The sequence below is a fragment of the Ursus maritimus genome, unplaced genomic scaffold, assembly GCF_017311325.1.
Source record: "Ursus maritimus isolate PB19 unplaced genomic scaffold, ASM1731132v1 scaffold_21, whole genome shotgun sequence".
NCBI lineage: Eukaryota > Metazoa > Chordata > Mammalia > Carnivora > Ursidae > Ursus > Ursus maritimus.
Window position 1 is genome coordinate 12,189,801 of NW_024424564.1, and position 13,003 is coordinate 12,202,803.

A 13,003-nucleotide genomic window follows, 5' to 3' on the forward strand; every position below is an offset into this window, starting at 1 on the left:
CTTCTAGCCTCCAGAATTGTGAGAAAATAAATTTCTGCTATTTAAGCCATTTGGTCTGGTATTTTTCATCGAAACCCCAGTAAGCGATACAATAAGTAACATTTTGAAGTGGAAATAAGAGCTGATATGGTGACTTGGTAATTAATGCTCCTAAAGTGTTTTGTATTAAAGACAAAGGAATTAGCCGTGTTAAAAGAGCTAATTTTTTTCACCCTTTGTTCTAGGCTGATTACTAAATAGCTGAAACTGACTAACAAGAAGGCATATGCTATCAAGATAGTCTTCCCATAAGTGAAGTTCTTTACTACCAGACTACTTCCCTGGGTTCTGTAACTTACCTCTAACCTAAGGAGAATAGATCATATTTTTAGAACACATATATTCTCCCACTGAAATGTTCACTTTATTCATTCATATCTATCTATCTATCTATCTATCCATCCATCCATCCATCCATTCATTCATCCATCTATCCATCCATTTAATCAATATTTATTGCATACCATGTGTGAGATGCCATTTTAGATATTGAAAAACTATTTCTTATTTGTGGGAAGATAAAAGCCCCCCAAAAGTTCTAAATGAAAACTCTAAGATTTCATTTAAATGAACTCAAGTGCCCTTAGGATGCATTCAAGTACGGAAATAAATGAAGTTCATTGGAACTTCAGTGAACTGGTATTTAAAAGGAGAGAAACTACAACTTAGCTCTAGAGAATTCTAGGCAGAGTGGTCCAGCTTTGCCAAGTCTTCCAATATGTTAGGGGATCCCATAAATCTGGCACTTACATTGTTTTTAATGCTGGTAAAAATAATCTGGATTTTTCAAAAACGTTACGTGAGCCAAACAAAACATAGTACTATTTAGACACCTAGCTAGACACCCCAAGGGGCTACCAGTTTGCAGCCCTCTGCTCAGACTCTGAGGACACAGTGCTACAAAAGTGTTGGGAGTTCTTCAATATTGTCTTCACTGTTTGGTTTCCAATGAATTCACAACTAAATAATCTGACGTTCAAATTATTTTTGTTCACAACTAAATAATCTGTCTTTCAACTTATCAGCTGGTTTAATGACTGAAGGCACCTGAGAACTGCCTCATGTCTTCTCTGTGATGATGGCAGCGTGGCATACACGAGGCAGGGCAAGGTCTTCATCAGGAAAGAAGCGGGAAAGCTCTGTCCCCACCTTCCTCATGACCTTCCCTCACCTCTGCACAGACTGCAAGGACAAAGACCATGTTCTGGTCATCATGCTTACAAGCACACCTGTCACCACTTGACAGCACTCCTTGCAGCACCCACGCTTGGTGAATGTTGGCTGAATCCACCTATGTTTTTTCAATTCTGACGGAAAATCTGGAGTGAAAACTGATGCTTGCTAATTGTGCCCATGTAGTTAAATTTTTTTAAATCTTTAAGGCCATGTCTACATGACAATAAATTAACTGTTTTAGACAATTTATCGGGAAAAACAATCAGACAAATCACACTTGGAATGACACAGAGATAATCTAAGCAACTGTTGTTATCTCTAGTCAGATCACGTCTTGCTCTCATTCTCTTTTATTCTAGACTAACAAGACAGGCAAAATGGAGTAGTAAAGCACAATACATTTCGAATAACTTTTTTTGTTTGAAGTTATATTTCAAACTTAATATTATACTACTAGTTGGCCCTACTTTACTAAGAGTAAAATGTGATTTGTAGAGTTGATCTCTGTAGCCTAGCAGTTTGGAGAAATACCAGTACTTCCTCTCAACCAAATGAAAAAGTCACATGTGTCCTTAAAATACAGAAAGCACTAATGACAAAAAACAAATAACAACCAACCAAAAAAAAAAAAAATCCTCCCTGAAACATTTTTAAAACATCTTAATTAAAAAATGTTTATTTAAATAAAATTATTTTTAAAATGTAGAGGGCCCTAAGCATTATACCATCATACAAATAAGTGTGGGGAAAAATATCATTATACAATCATCACCTGCAAATTCCTTCTTCACATTTATCATGGGATTCATAGAAATTGTGGTGAAAAGTATATTTGTTATACTGTAAAAAGCAACTCTTTAAGAAAAATGATGAAAACCTGAATGCTAATGAAGTCTTTTTTTTAACTCAACATAGTCAATAAAAGGCAAATATTTCTTATATTTCACAAATGTCTTTGGACTTGGAACACCTACATGCATAATTAAACTTGGAGCTCATTCTAACTAGTAACACCCACAGTGAGTCCTTTTCCTATTTTTAAAAATAGTTCTGCCCCATGTAACAGACACCTTAACAAATGCAATGAACACATCTGGAAGTTTTAATGTCATAAATTTCACAACATTAGCGATCTGAGTGTTCACAAACCCATCCTCACATACCAAGAGACCAACAGCTTTATGACTAAAACCTAACCATTTCAGCCTCTGTAAAATGTTCTAATTATGTGGTTGATTTCAGTCTCTCTTTGATTCCATATAAAAACATAACCAAATTCTTCACAAGTGGTGTTTCTTTTCAATTTAAGTTCCTGCAAATCTCAGAAATTATCTCAAAGTTTCATCTGAAGGAAACCAAGTGATGTAACTGGGCATTCTTAATTTTTCTCCAAAAAAAGAAGAGAATTAATATTTGATTGACTTATTACATGAACCCAGCTACATTTCCTGTCCCTGCTGTAGCTGCCCTCAGAGCTGAAAGTTCTCACACCTTTTTAAAGAATGATAGCTAAGGAAGTCATCTTTGTTCAGGGTGAACATGAAACAGGAGTAAGGACAACACATTTCTAAAATCTGACTTCCAGAATTCCTCTGTGAAATGTGACTTTATGAACAGAAGTAAAGTTTCACTATCGCGACAGGTAAAGATAATGTTAAAGGGAAGACTAATGAAGTCACAAAACATTAAAGTTGTTAGAGAATTCAGAGCACATGCAACGGGTAGCTGACAGGACTAACGAGGTCAGAGTATGACAGCCCCCTACCGAGGTGGCTGGCACTTGGTAAGAACTTGGACCTGAACAGCCAAGTCTTACACTCTTATTTTACAGACACGAAAACCGAGGCAGGAAAGATAAACTCTTCCTATGTACACATGGTAGGGTTTACCAAAACTGTAAAGAAAATAACTGATTTGAGGTTCAGAGTAACCAAAGGATCATCTCTGGTATTACCCCGTTTTAGTTATTCAAGTTATACAAATTAATTTTGGTGCCCTCATTTGAAGGGACTTTTCGACTATTCCCCTATGAATGACTCTATTCTATTCCTGAAGATATTATGTCCTGGTTCCAAAAATAAAACTAAGTTGAGGAAAGGCATATCCCTCATCGTTGCATTTCCATTATTTATTCTAAAAACATTTACTTAAAATTATTCCAGGGCTTGACAATTTAATGTGATGGAAGCTCAAACCACATCATTTTAACAGATTTAACAAACTCCCTCCACAGCCCACAGCTCCTCTCTGCTGCACTCCCTTCAAAGAGCTAGTCCGCTGTCTTCAGCACTAAGGAAATCTCTAAAAGTCAACCAAGCTGCTTCTGGCCAGATCTGAGGAAACTAGAAATCTTGGTCAATATTTATCTTCACAGGTATTTTTACCTTTATTTTTTGTATGCCTGGAACTCAAAGGCAATACCAGCTTGAAAAGGCAGGGCTCAGCCCAGAGGGGCCTGGCCGTGCAACTGCACCTGTCACCCTTTACCTGTTTGCAAGACCACAGTTCTCGCTTCTCCATCCAGAGACACAATCCTGAAGTTATAGGTGGTTCCCGCTTGCAAATCCTTGGGGTAACATCCATAGGTGGTGTTGTCTATCCGAGTGGGGTGGCACCATGCGACCCCTGACGTGTCACTGCTGTAGATGAGGCTGAAGTTACAGGGTGACCCCAAAGTTCTCCACTGGAGAGAGGCGGACCGGCTGGAAACCTTGGACTCCGTCAGGGTGAAGTTACATCTCACTGGCTCCCCCAGTCCAGTCTGCAAAGGAACCAGAGGCAGCTGAAGCCCACAGTCTAGACCGCCCAGGGACTTGTGCACAGCAAGGTCCCCAAGCCGCCTCCTCAGCCCTCACCCCCAGCCTCAGCCCAGCCCTTTGCCCTCCAGCCAGAGGAAAGACCCGCGGAGGAGGTGGGTGGCAACTTTCCCCCCAGCTGCTCTTTCTGTCTCGGGAGCGGCTGGAGAAAGAAGGAGGCTTGGCGCCTTTGACAGTAGGACGAGCTGTCAGTCTGGCCGGGGACTCGGAACAGGACCTTTCTTCCCAAGGGAGAACGGTTCCCCCTCCGCAAAACACGGCCCAGGGACCCGACAGCGGAGTGGGAGTTTGGTGGTCGGCAGGAGGGGCGCGTCGGCCGCGACCTCCCTCGGGCCACACTCACCTGCAGCAGGCTCAGCGCGGTCCACAAGGCCAGCCCCGCTCCATGGCTCAGCATCGCGCTCGGCGGTCACCACCCCGACCCGGCACAGGGGCTGGGGCGCGGGGCGGCCCCGACCGCCGCCGCGGGGGCCACCTGTTGCGCGCGCTCAGCGCGCCCCGCGGGCGCACAGCGCTTCCCTCCGGGCTGGCGACGCGCAGGGACCGCCGCCGCCGCTGCTGCTGCTGCTGCCGCCCCGGGCCGGCTGCGGACGCGAGAGGCGGCGGGGGCCGGCAGCGCGCCGCCCTTCCCACGCTGCCATGCTGACCCGCGCTGCCTCGCCCCGGGCCCCGGCCGCGGACTTCCGCAATCAAAAGGCAATTTCCTCGTCTCCCGGCAAAGGAACAATGCGCCGGCGAGGGAGGGAGCCCCGAGGAGCCAACGCCTGAGGTTGCCAAGGGGGCCCGAGGCGGGCCGCGCTGCCCCCGCTGCCCCGCGCCGCCGCCTCCCTGGCCGGGGGTCCCGTCTGCGCCCACCGAGCTCTGCCGCCTCCTCCTTCTCCTCCCTCCCGCGACTTTCACTTTTTCCCACTCGGTGGTCCTCCTCCCCGCCGTCGTAACCACAATCAGTACTTGCTCCCTCTCACTTTCCAGCCGCCCCCCCCCACCCTCTTCCTCCCTCCACACCCAGCGCCTCCCCCTCCCTATCTTCCTTCCTATCTTCCTCATCTGCTTTCTCCAGGGCCTCTTTTCCCAGGATTAAACTTGACCACAGCAGATTTCCCTAGGTCGCCTACACTCCTTCCTGAAGCCTTTTATTAGAGTGCTTTTGCCCTTCTCACCTCAAAGCATTCATCTGTCCCAGTGCACATCCCCCTGACACCAGCAAGAGAAAAAGACCCCCAAAGGATCTTGTCCATTGTCAACTTGACCCTTATTTTTCTCTGCCATTCACTTTCCCCTTTCTCTTGTATAGAGGTCGGTGTCCTCCCTAAATCTTATGCAAACGGTGGTGACCAAGAACAAATGGAATCACGCCAGTTGTTCAACCCGCAAAGCAAACTGCAAAAAGCGGTTTCATCACTGACCATCCAGTAGTTAATATCATTTCACCCATAATTGTCCAAGCAAATAAGAAAGCAGTAACTCTCCTTTGAGGAAATACTATTGATGGCTTAGTTCCCACACGTATTACAAAAACTGGAATTTACTCAGTTTTCAGCACTAATTACACTTTTTAGCAACTGTCTCCGTACCTGAATCACCATGTATCTGAAAATGGATTTTAAAGGAGTTCCTAATAACCAAAGAGCAAAAATGTTTAATTGTACACAGGTGATAAAAGCAAAATATTGCAATAGCTTTTATGATGCTCAGTTGCTCTTCTTTGGTGCCTTCCCTGACAACTGCCAGAAGAGATGAGATTTCATGTTTTAATTTTCAAAACCAAATACTCTGGAACTAAAACAATAGGAAGAATGTCATATTCCCTTCTTTTTCAGATAGGCAGATTATACAGAAAGCTATAGTATCGACTTCTTTTCACAGAAAAAAGTGAAAATTGTTTCGATTCTTTTAGAAAACACGTTTTTAAGAAATCTTTTAATGAAAAAATGAAATTTCTGCCCCTTCAGAGATTCTATGGGCTTTAAATCTGCAGCCAGATCAGAGATCTCAAATCTCCTTTGTTTCAAGTTAGCGAACACTCAAAGGTCAAACCTGAACGGTGTGTATTTCTGGGAAGACAGAATCTTTCCTATTTCTCTGCCCAGATGACTTGCCTTCCAAGAGAGCTTTTTTTTTGCTGTCTGTATTTTGCCCCCAAGTTCAATGGCTTTTCACAGCCTAGCAGGCCTCTGCAGCATCAGAGCAGGGCCCCTCCTCTCTCCATTACATACAGGCTGCCTTCAGCCCTTATAGGGGTCTTTTTGCAGCTTCGTTCCTTTTCAACATTCATTACCTTTCTCTTTTCTTGCTGTACTCAGAAAACAATGTGGTTTCCTTTTCTGTCAAACTGGAATTATACCACTCTAAATACCTCCCAGAGCTGTTATGAAGATAAAAAAGGTCACAGATGGGAAAGCACCTTTTGTAAACGTTTATGTGCTGTCCAGGTGTTGGTTTACCTGGTAGTAGATTGCATCCCCATCACATTTCCCCCCTCTCTTTTAAATTCATCCATCACGTAGGTTGTGCTTTTCTAACTTCTGTCTCTCTTTTGCTTTCTCTTGTCCATTGAGGTTTATAACATTTTCTCATAAATGGCCCTGCAGATTTGAAATCTCACCCAAACATACTAAATACTCTTTTCTGTCCTTTGCCTAAATCTTCAATAAATCCTATCTCCTCCAAGTTTTGCCAACCATCTTTTTTTTCTTTATTAAACACTACATGCCACAACCTACTGTACCCTATAAGTTCATCTAAAAATTATATTTCATTTTCAACATACTGTCTAACATTCTTCCTATAATCCTTCCTTTGGCGCAGGCAAATGCATCAAAAAAAAGGCAAAATTTGAAGGACTAATCAAATAAGGTGATAACAAAAAATCCTTACAACACAGTTTAGATGTTTCCGAGTTCTAGGTTATTAGCAGAGATATGCTAATAATGCCCTTGGAAATAGGAATTAGGAAAAGAAGAAATGATTTCTTTAAATAGGGTTCTTTTATTTTCGGTCTATCGGAGACATGTATTTAGAATCATGTACTGTCATTTATTTTACTATCGATGTGTATGAAGAATCATATCGATGCGTGAAGGAAAGGCCTGGTAGTGGTCACAGACATTTCTTTTCCAAAGTTATATAACCCTTAGTTCTTTTTCCTGGAGAATCTTAAGGCTTACAGGAGAGTTCCCCCCCAAATTAGTGGATCCTGAATAGCCCATAAGGATTAACATATTATGAAACAATGAGGAAAAGTTTAAACTCAGGCTTTTACTGATTACATTTTTCTTTTTAAAAAACACATATTAATATGAGAAATTAGAGAGAACTGTAATGGATTCAGGGCAGTTTGGGGCTGGGGAAAGTTGCCAGATATAGTTTTTTTCTATGAGGACTTTATTTGAAACTACGGTACAAAGTATAAATAAATTGATTCATTCTTCTCCTTTGTTCTCATCTTTGTTTGGAATTCCTCAACTTCTTTTGAACCTATTTATCCTGCATCATGACACTGCATATGCTTTGGAGGTGACTGCATTCCAGGAATTTGGGACCAGTGACAACCACTTCTCTTTGCCACTAGGAAACCTGTCCCAGACTGCATGGGAAGGGTGGGGCTGCTTCTGATTAGCTGTGAGTGGACAAACAGCTGCCTTTTAAACAAATTGTCATAGCAATTGATTATTTTAATTTACATATTCATAAATTATGAATTCATGGATGAAAGCATGGCTCTTGTCAGCTTATGAACACAGATGTTGAATGATAAACAACCCGTCCTCAGGGGTCCAGGGGCCACACTTTGAGAACTACTGCTGTAGATCAGAGTTTTTGAGCCTGGTGTGGGAAAGGTTACGGGGAGGAGGGGAGGGCAGAGTAGATTGCTCAAGTTATTGATTAACCCAAACTCCTCACCCGTGACCTAAAAAGCTGTTCGTGACCTGGCCTCTCTTCTGCTTGCCTCCTATGCTCCAGTGGCCTGGGTCTGATCATTCATTTGCTCATTCATTCAGCAAATATTGACTGAACACCTACTGTGTGCCTGGGGTTTGGAGACACCCCAACACAGAGTTGACCTTTTCCTGCTTCAGGGCCTTTATACCTGCCTTTTCATCTTCTTGGACCACTTCTGTCCAGATTCTCTGCTTGGTTATCTTCCTCTCAGTCTTTAGGTCTCAGCTTCAACACACGCCTGTGGGGCCAGACCCTTTCTGACCACACAAGAAAAAGTGTCCTTTTATCATTATTCATCTCAGCAATCCATTTGTTTAATTCAGAGCATTAATGGCACCTGGTAATAATGTAATGACTTACATGCTGTGACTGCCTGCCTTTCCCAAGCATATGGAGAATTCCCTCAGGGCAATCTTACTCTTCTTGGAGAGAGCTTGGCATAAGAGAGTTCCACAAATATTTGTCGAATGAATGGATGAATGAAGAAAGGAAGGGAGGCAGAAAGGAATCTTTGTATCTGCTCAGTAAATATTGTTATGTGGATAAATACTCGAAACAAATCCTTATAAACATGTTCTTGCTGGATGCCTCAAATATCATCTTGGAAGGGAGAGAGGAAAAGAGAAGAGGAAAAAAGGACAAAGGGCAAAAGAAGAGAAGATGGATTTTGAAGAGAATGAGGTGGACAAAAATAAGAGGGGGTGGGAAGATAAAAGGAGGAGAAGAGAGAGGGGAGGAAGCCCTATCCTTCGGCATGGTGGTGCTCAAAGTGCAGCAGCGGCGTCTTCTGGGAACTTGCCAGAAATGTAAACTCTAGGCCTTATCACAACCCGAGGGATCAAAAAGGCTACGGTGGAGCCATTTTTAAATAAACCCTGCCCCAGATACTGTTCTATATTAAAAAGAGTTAATAAAGTCGAATTGTTCTTTTTTTCTTAAATTTAGATTCTGAGCTCTCTGGTTACAAGATGCTAGGTAAGTGATTTAGAAGGTCTTAAATGATTTTAGAACATGTCAAATAAGTAAATTGGTGATACAATATATAATATATTGCATATCATATATATGCATATTTATATGTTACATACAATATATTTTTCTATTACATATATTTAGAACAAATTTGATATTTCTAACTTGTCAATAAAAATAAAATGTGGATGCTAAAGGAAAAAGGATCAACATGCAGCAGAATTAATAAATATTAGATGATGGGTCAATTCTGATGCTTTTTCCTCTGAGGAAGTACTTTTGTCAAAAGCCTCTCATGTGCGTTTCCCCAGATATTGTTAAAAAGAAGAAAGCCGAGCAATCAGGGAATGTGTCCATTAAAAATGATTATAAGATGGTGAATCCTTTCCTAAGTTTTAATTCGAACTGGCTCAACAGTAAATTATGACAAAAATGAACACATTTTAACTTGCAGGTGTCATGCATTTAAAAAGAGGTGCATTACAATTAAAGGGAAGATAATTTTATAAGCAGCTTTTTTTTTTTAAAGGACGGTGACTATTCTCTTTTGTGTTTAGAGGTACCATTTTTGGGATACTTATATTTCAAGGACTCTTTCTAGCCTCCTAGGTCATAAGCTTTCTAGGTCATAGGTCTCCAGGAAAATGGAAATAATAAAGGCATTTGCGGGGGCGGGGGTTGGAGTTGTAAGGATTAAACGACAAGGTCCGTGTTGTGTATAGCATGGTTCTTGGATAAAGGGCTCCACAAATGTTAGATACTATGATTATCAGTGGTAATAATATTACATGAATACCAATATACCAAGGGTGCTGAGCACCCAGTAATGCTAGAGCATGACAAAGCCCAGGGACGAGAATGTTTTTCTGAGAACAACCGAGTGATAATAAATTATCATGACTTTCCATCTCCTACCCAAGAGAAACTGCAGTAGATGAGCATAAAAGACATTCAAGGGCTGCTCTGGCTGGTGACCAAGCAGAGGTTTTTTTTAAGTCTTGGAAGGGAGGGGTGAGGGTGCCGGATGCGTCTCCAGCACCAGGCTCCACCACCTCTCTCTTCGTCCGACACATCTCTAAGGTTTCCTGGTATTTTTTTCTACACCAGTTTCTCACCCTCTTCCCCTCCCCCTAGGTTGTTGTTGTTATTGTTTTTTTTTTTAATCTGGAGGAAAAGGGCTTTGCATAGCTTTTGTCACAGCTTTGTCAGCATACACAGATGAATGACTTAAAACTAGGTGTGACTGTAATCTAATCACCTTTTCAAATTTAGCTGCTTCTGCGGCCTCTTCACTTCGGTTTCTCAGTCCCCACCGCCTCACCCACCGGAAGCCATCTGCTCCAGCAAGCGCAGGGGGTCAAGGTATGAGGGCGTCCCGGGTCTGTGTGGGCGTGGCTGTTTCCACATTGCAGTTTCAGGAGCTAGCTCCTGCTTTCCACCAGCTTCCAAACCCTCGCCTGGTAGACAGACAAAGCATGGCTAACTTGGGCTCTCAGGAAAAGGAGAACAAAAACAGAAAGAAATGATCACCTATTTCATCTGTCTTAGAAAGTGATGATTGGAGGGAGGGTGGAGACTCTGTCCTCTTTTTTTCTGGGTACCGCTGTTGCTAGAGCATTATTTCCCATGATTCTCTGAAGGGCACAAGCACAGGGCTCACTCCTTGGCCAGCACGCTTGCCTTTTGTGGATTTTATAGTGGTATCTTAACATTGTTTAGAAAAAAATAGAATAGTGGCCAATGTTGAGAACAATAGATTTTACATTTTTAAAAATACCTGGATTTTGACTTTTCTTTAAACAAATCAAGAGATGGAGGCTTGTTGGGTCCACATTCTTGCCTGCCTCTTCCCTACAGCTCCCCCACCCTCCAGCCCCCCGTTTTCTGCTGGGGGAGGCAGACGCAAAGCATCCCAGTGTCCCCTAGATGTTGGGGCTGACAGCGATCAAAGCGGAAGATCAAAGGTTCTTATCATGTTTTTCAAAAACGTAATGATAAAACTGTCGCCTAGATTAGAAACCTCGCGAAGGAAAGAGTCCATGTATCTTCATTATCTAACCCACATCCCCAGGTTGTGGAGACTCAACGTCTACTTTATACTGACAGTGGAAACTTTCATAGCTCCACCACTAAACAAGGGCATGACCAAGTATTTGTAAGTCTGGAACACAATGTCATTCTTCAGCTCTCCCATGCAGACCTGGAACCCTCAGCACCACAGAATCCAAGAATACCTAGCACCTAAGCCTGGGGATAAACTAGTGACCAGTCAGCCCTTGCTCCAAAAGGACAGACCCTGTCTACTCCATGGAAGATCTAATGCTTCTCAAATAATCAGGAGGTCACTTAATTCAGACCACTGGGTCAACACTCCTAGCAAAGCCCGCTCTTTCAGTATTGTCTGCACAGCCTTGCTGTTCTGGACTGCGGGGACAGCCTCGCAGAAAGGGGAGCCAACACCAATGTGGACAGACACCCAGATGAAGGGCAAATACCTAGGAAAGCTCTGCGTACGGGGTGTACTTGTTGGCCGACATCTATTAGAAATCCAAAACAGAAGAGCTTTGAAGAAAAAGAGGGGCCTCCCATGCATCTCCCAGACAGAAGGTTACCTAGCTGGGATCTCCTCTGCATCTGGCAATGGGCGTTTTCTGTTGCCAGCTCCCCCAAAGTGTGGGAAGAGTGGGAAGGACTTTCACCTTAGGACAGCTCCTGGAATTCAGAGCATCTGCCCTGTCGTTGTTAGATGAGTGCGCAGGTGCCATCACTAGGCAGTGGGGCCAAGTTACTGAGATTTAAAGCTCTTCGCCTCTTGCAGAGCTCTCCAGCTTATCTTCAAACTTATCAACTGGCTCATCCGCTAGCTCTAGCTCTCAGCTTTACTGACCTTTCTTGCAAATCCATCATCATTTCTTTCAAGGTGTTTGCTTTCCTCTTCCTCTGCCCCCATCTTCTCTCCTTTTGGTCCTTGAATAAGACAGACGGGTCTTGGTCTACCGCTAACACAGTAGCATCCTTTGGATTCTACCCTCTAAAAGCCCATAAGCAAACTACTCTTTTTATTTTTTAAACTTTTTATTTTTTCAAATTTACACATTGTAAGAATTGGACAGAATGCTTCCATATGCCCTTTCCCAGACCCACTAATTCTGTTGTTGTTGTTGTTGTTGTTGTTAACATTCTGCCGTATTCATTTTATCGTTCTTTCTTTCTCTCCATATATACTGTTTTTACCTGAACTAACTTTTCAGAGTTGGTTGCTTATATCCTGAATTAAGTATGTAGTCTCAGTGAAGTTATCAAATTCGGGAAATTCAAAACTGTTATAATGCTTTAATCCACAGTCCATATTTCAGTTTTGTTAATTGTCTCGATAATGTCCTTTTTAGCGTTTGGGGTTGTTTGTTTGTTTGTTTTCTCCAGTAAGGATCCAGCCTAGGATCCTGTATTGCATTTCATTGTCAAGTCTCTTAATCTTCTTTAATCTGGAACAACTCTGCAGCCCTTTCAAATGATCCTTATGACATTGACCTTTTTGAATGATGTAGGTCAGTTTTTCTATAGTATTGTCCTCCATTTGCATTTGTTGAATATTTCCTTGCAATTGGATTCGGATTATACCTCTCCAGCAGGACTTTGCCTCTTCTCTTGGGTCAGTGTTTGTTCTAACAAGCTGATTATTCAAATATTCTCCAAGGGATTGAAAACCTAATCGCGTATTACAATCAATGGGGAGATTTTTACACCCTAGGTGCTGAGGTCCTGTGTTAGTAAGTGCTGATTCAGTAGGACGGAGGCAGAATTTTAGAACCTGTATCTTTAAAACTTCTCCCAGGTGATTCTGATATATGTAAGGCCAGGGCTGAGAGCCACAGACTTCCTAGGTCAATTAGCACATCCTCCTTTCTCCTTTGATATCATGTCCCCCCTTCTTTGCTATTTTCCCCACTGCATCAGCCCTTATCTGCTCAGGGAAACCAATGTGCCAGAGAAATCCTGGCGTGTTAAGGAGCCCATTTCGATGCACATGGTCTGTTTCATGGTTGCATTTTTATGCG

The 13,003-nt window shown here is 42.6% G+C and overlaps 1 protein-coding gene across 5 annotated transcripts in view; it reads right to left on the reverse strand.

The window, feature by feature from the left end:
- PTPRB (protein tyrosine phosphatase receptor type B) overlaps window positions 1-13,003 on the reverse strand; it is a 107,497-nt gene that overhangs the window by 76,559 nt on the left and 17,935 nt on the right. For 4 of the 5 annotated variants that reach the window (XM_008684290.2, XM_008684289.2, XM_008684288.2 and 1 more), the window contains exon 4: window positions 3,703-3,976. In XM_008684290.2, coding sequence (XP_008682512.2) covers window positions 3,703-3,976 — 274 coding nt within the window. Of the gene's footprint in view, window positions 1-3,702; window positions 3,977-4,374; window positions 4,444-13,003 lie in introns of those variants that run through there. The other variant, XM_040637261.1, reaches the window with a different exon arrangement.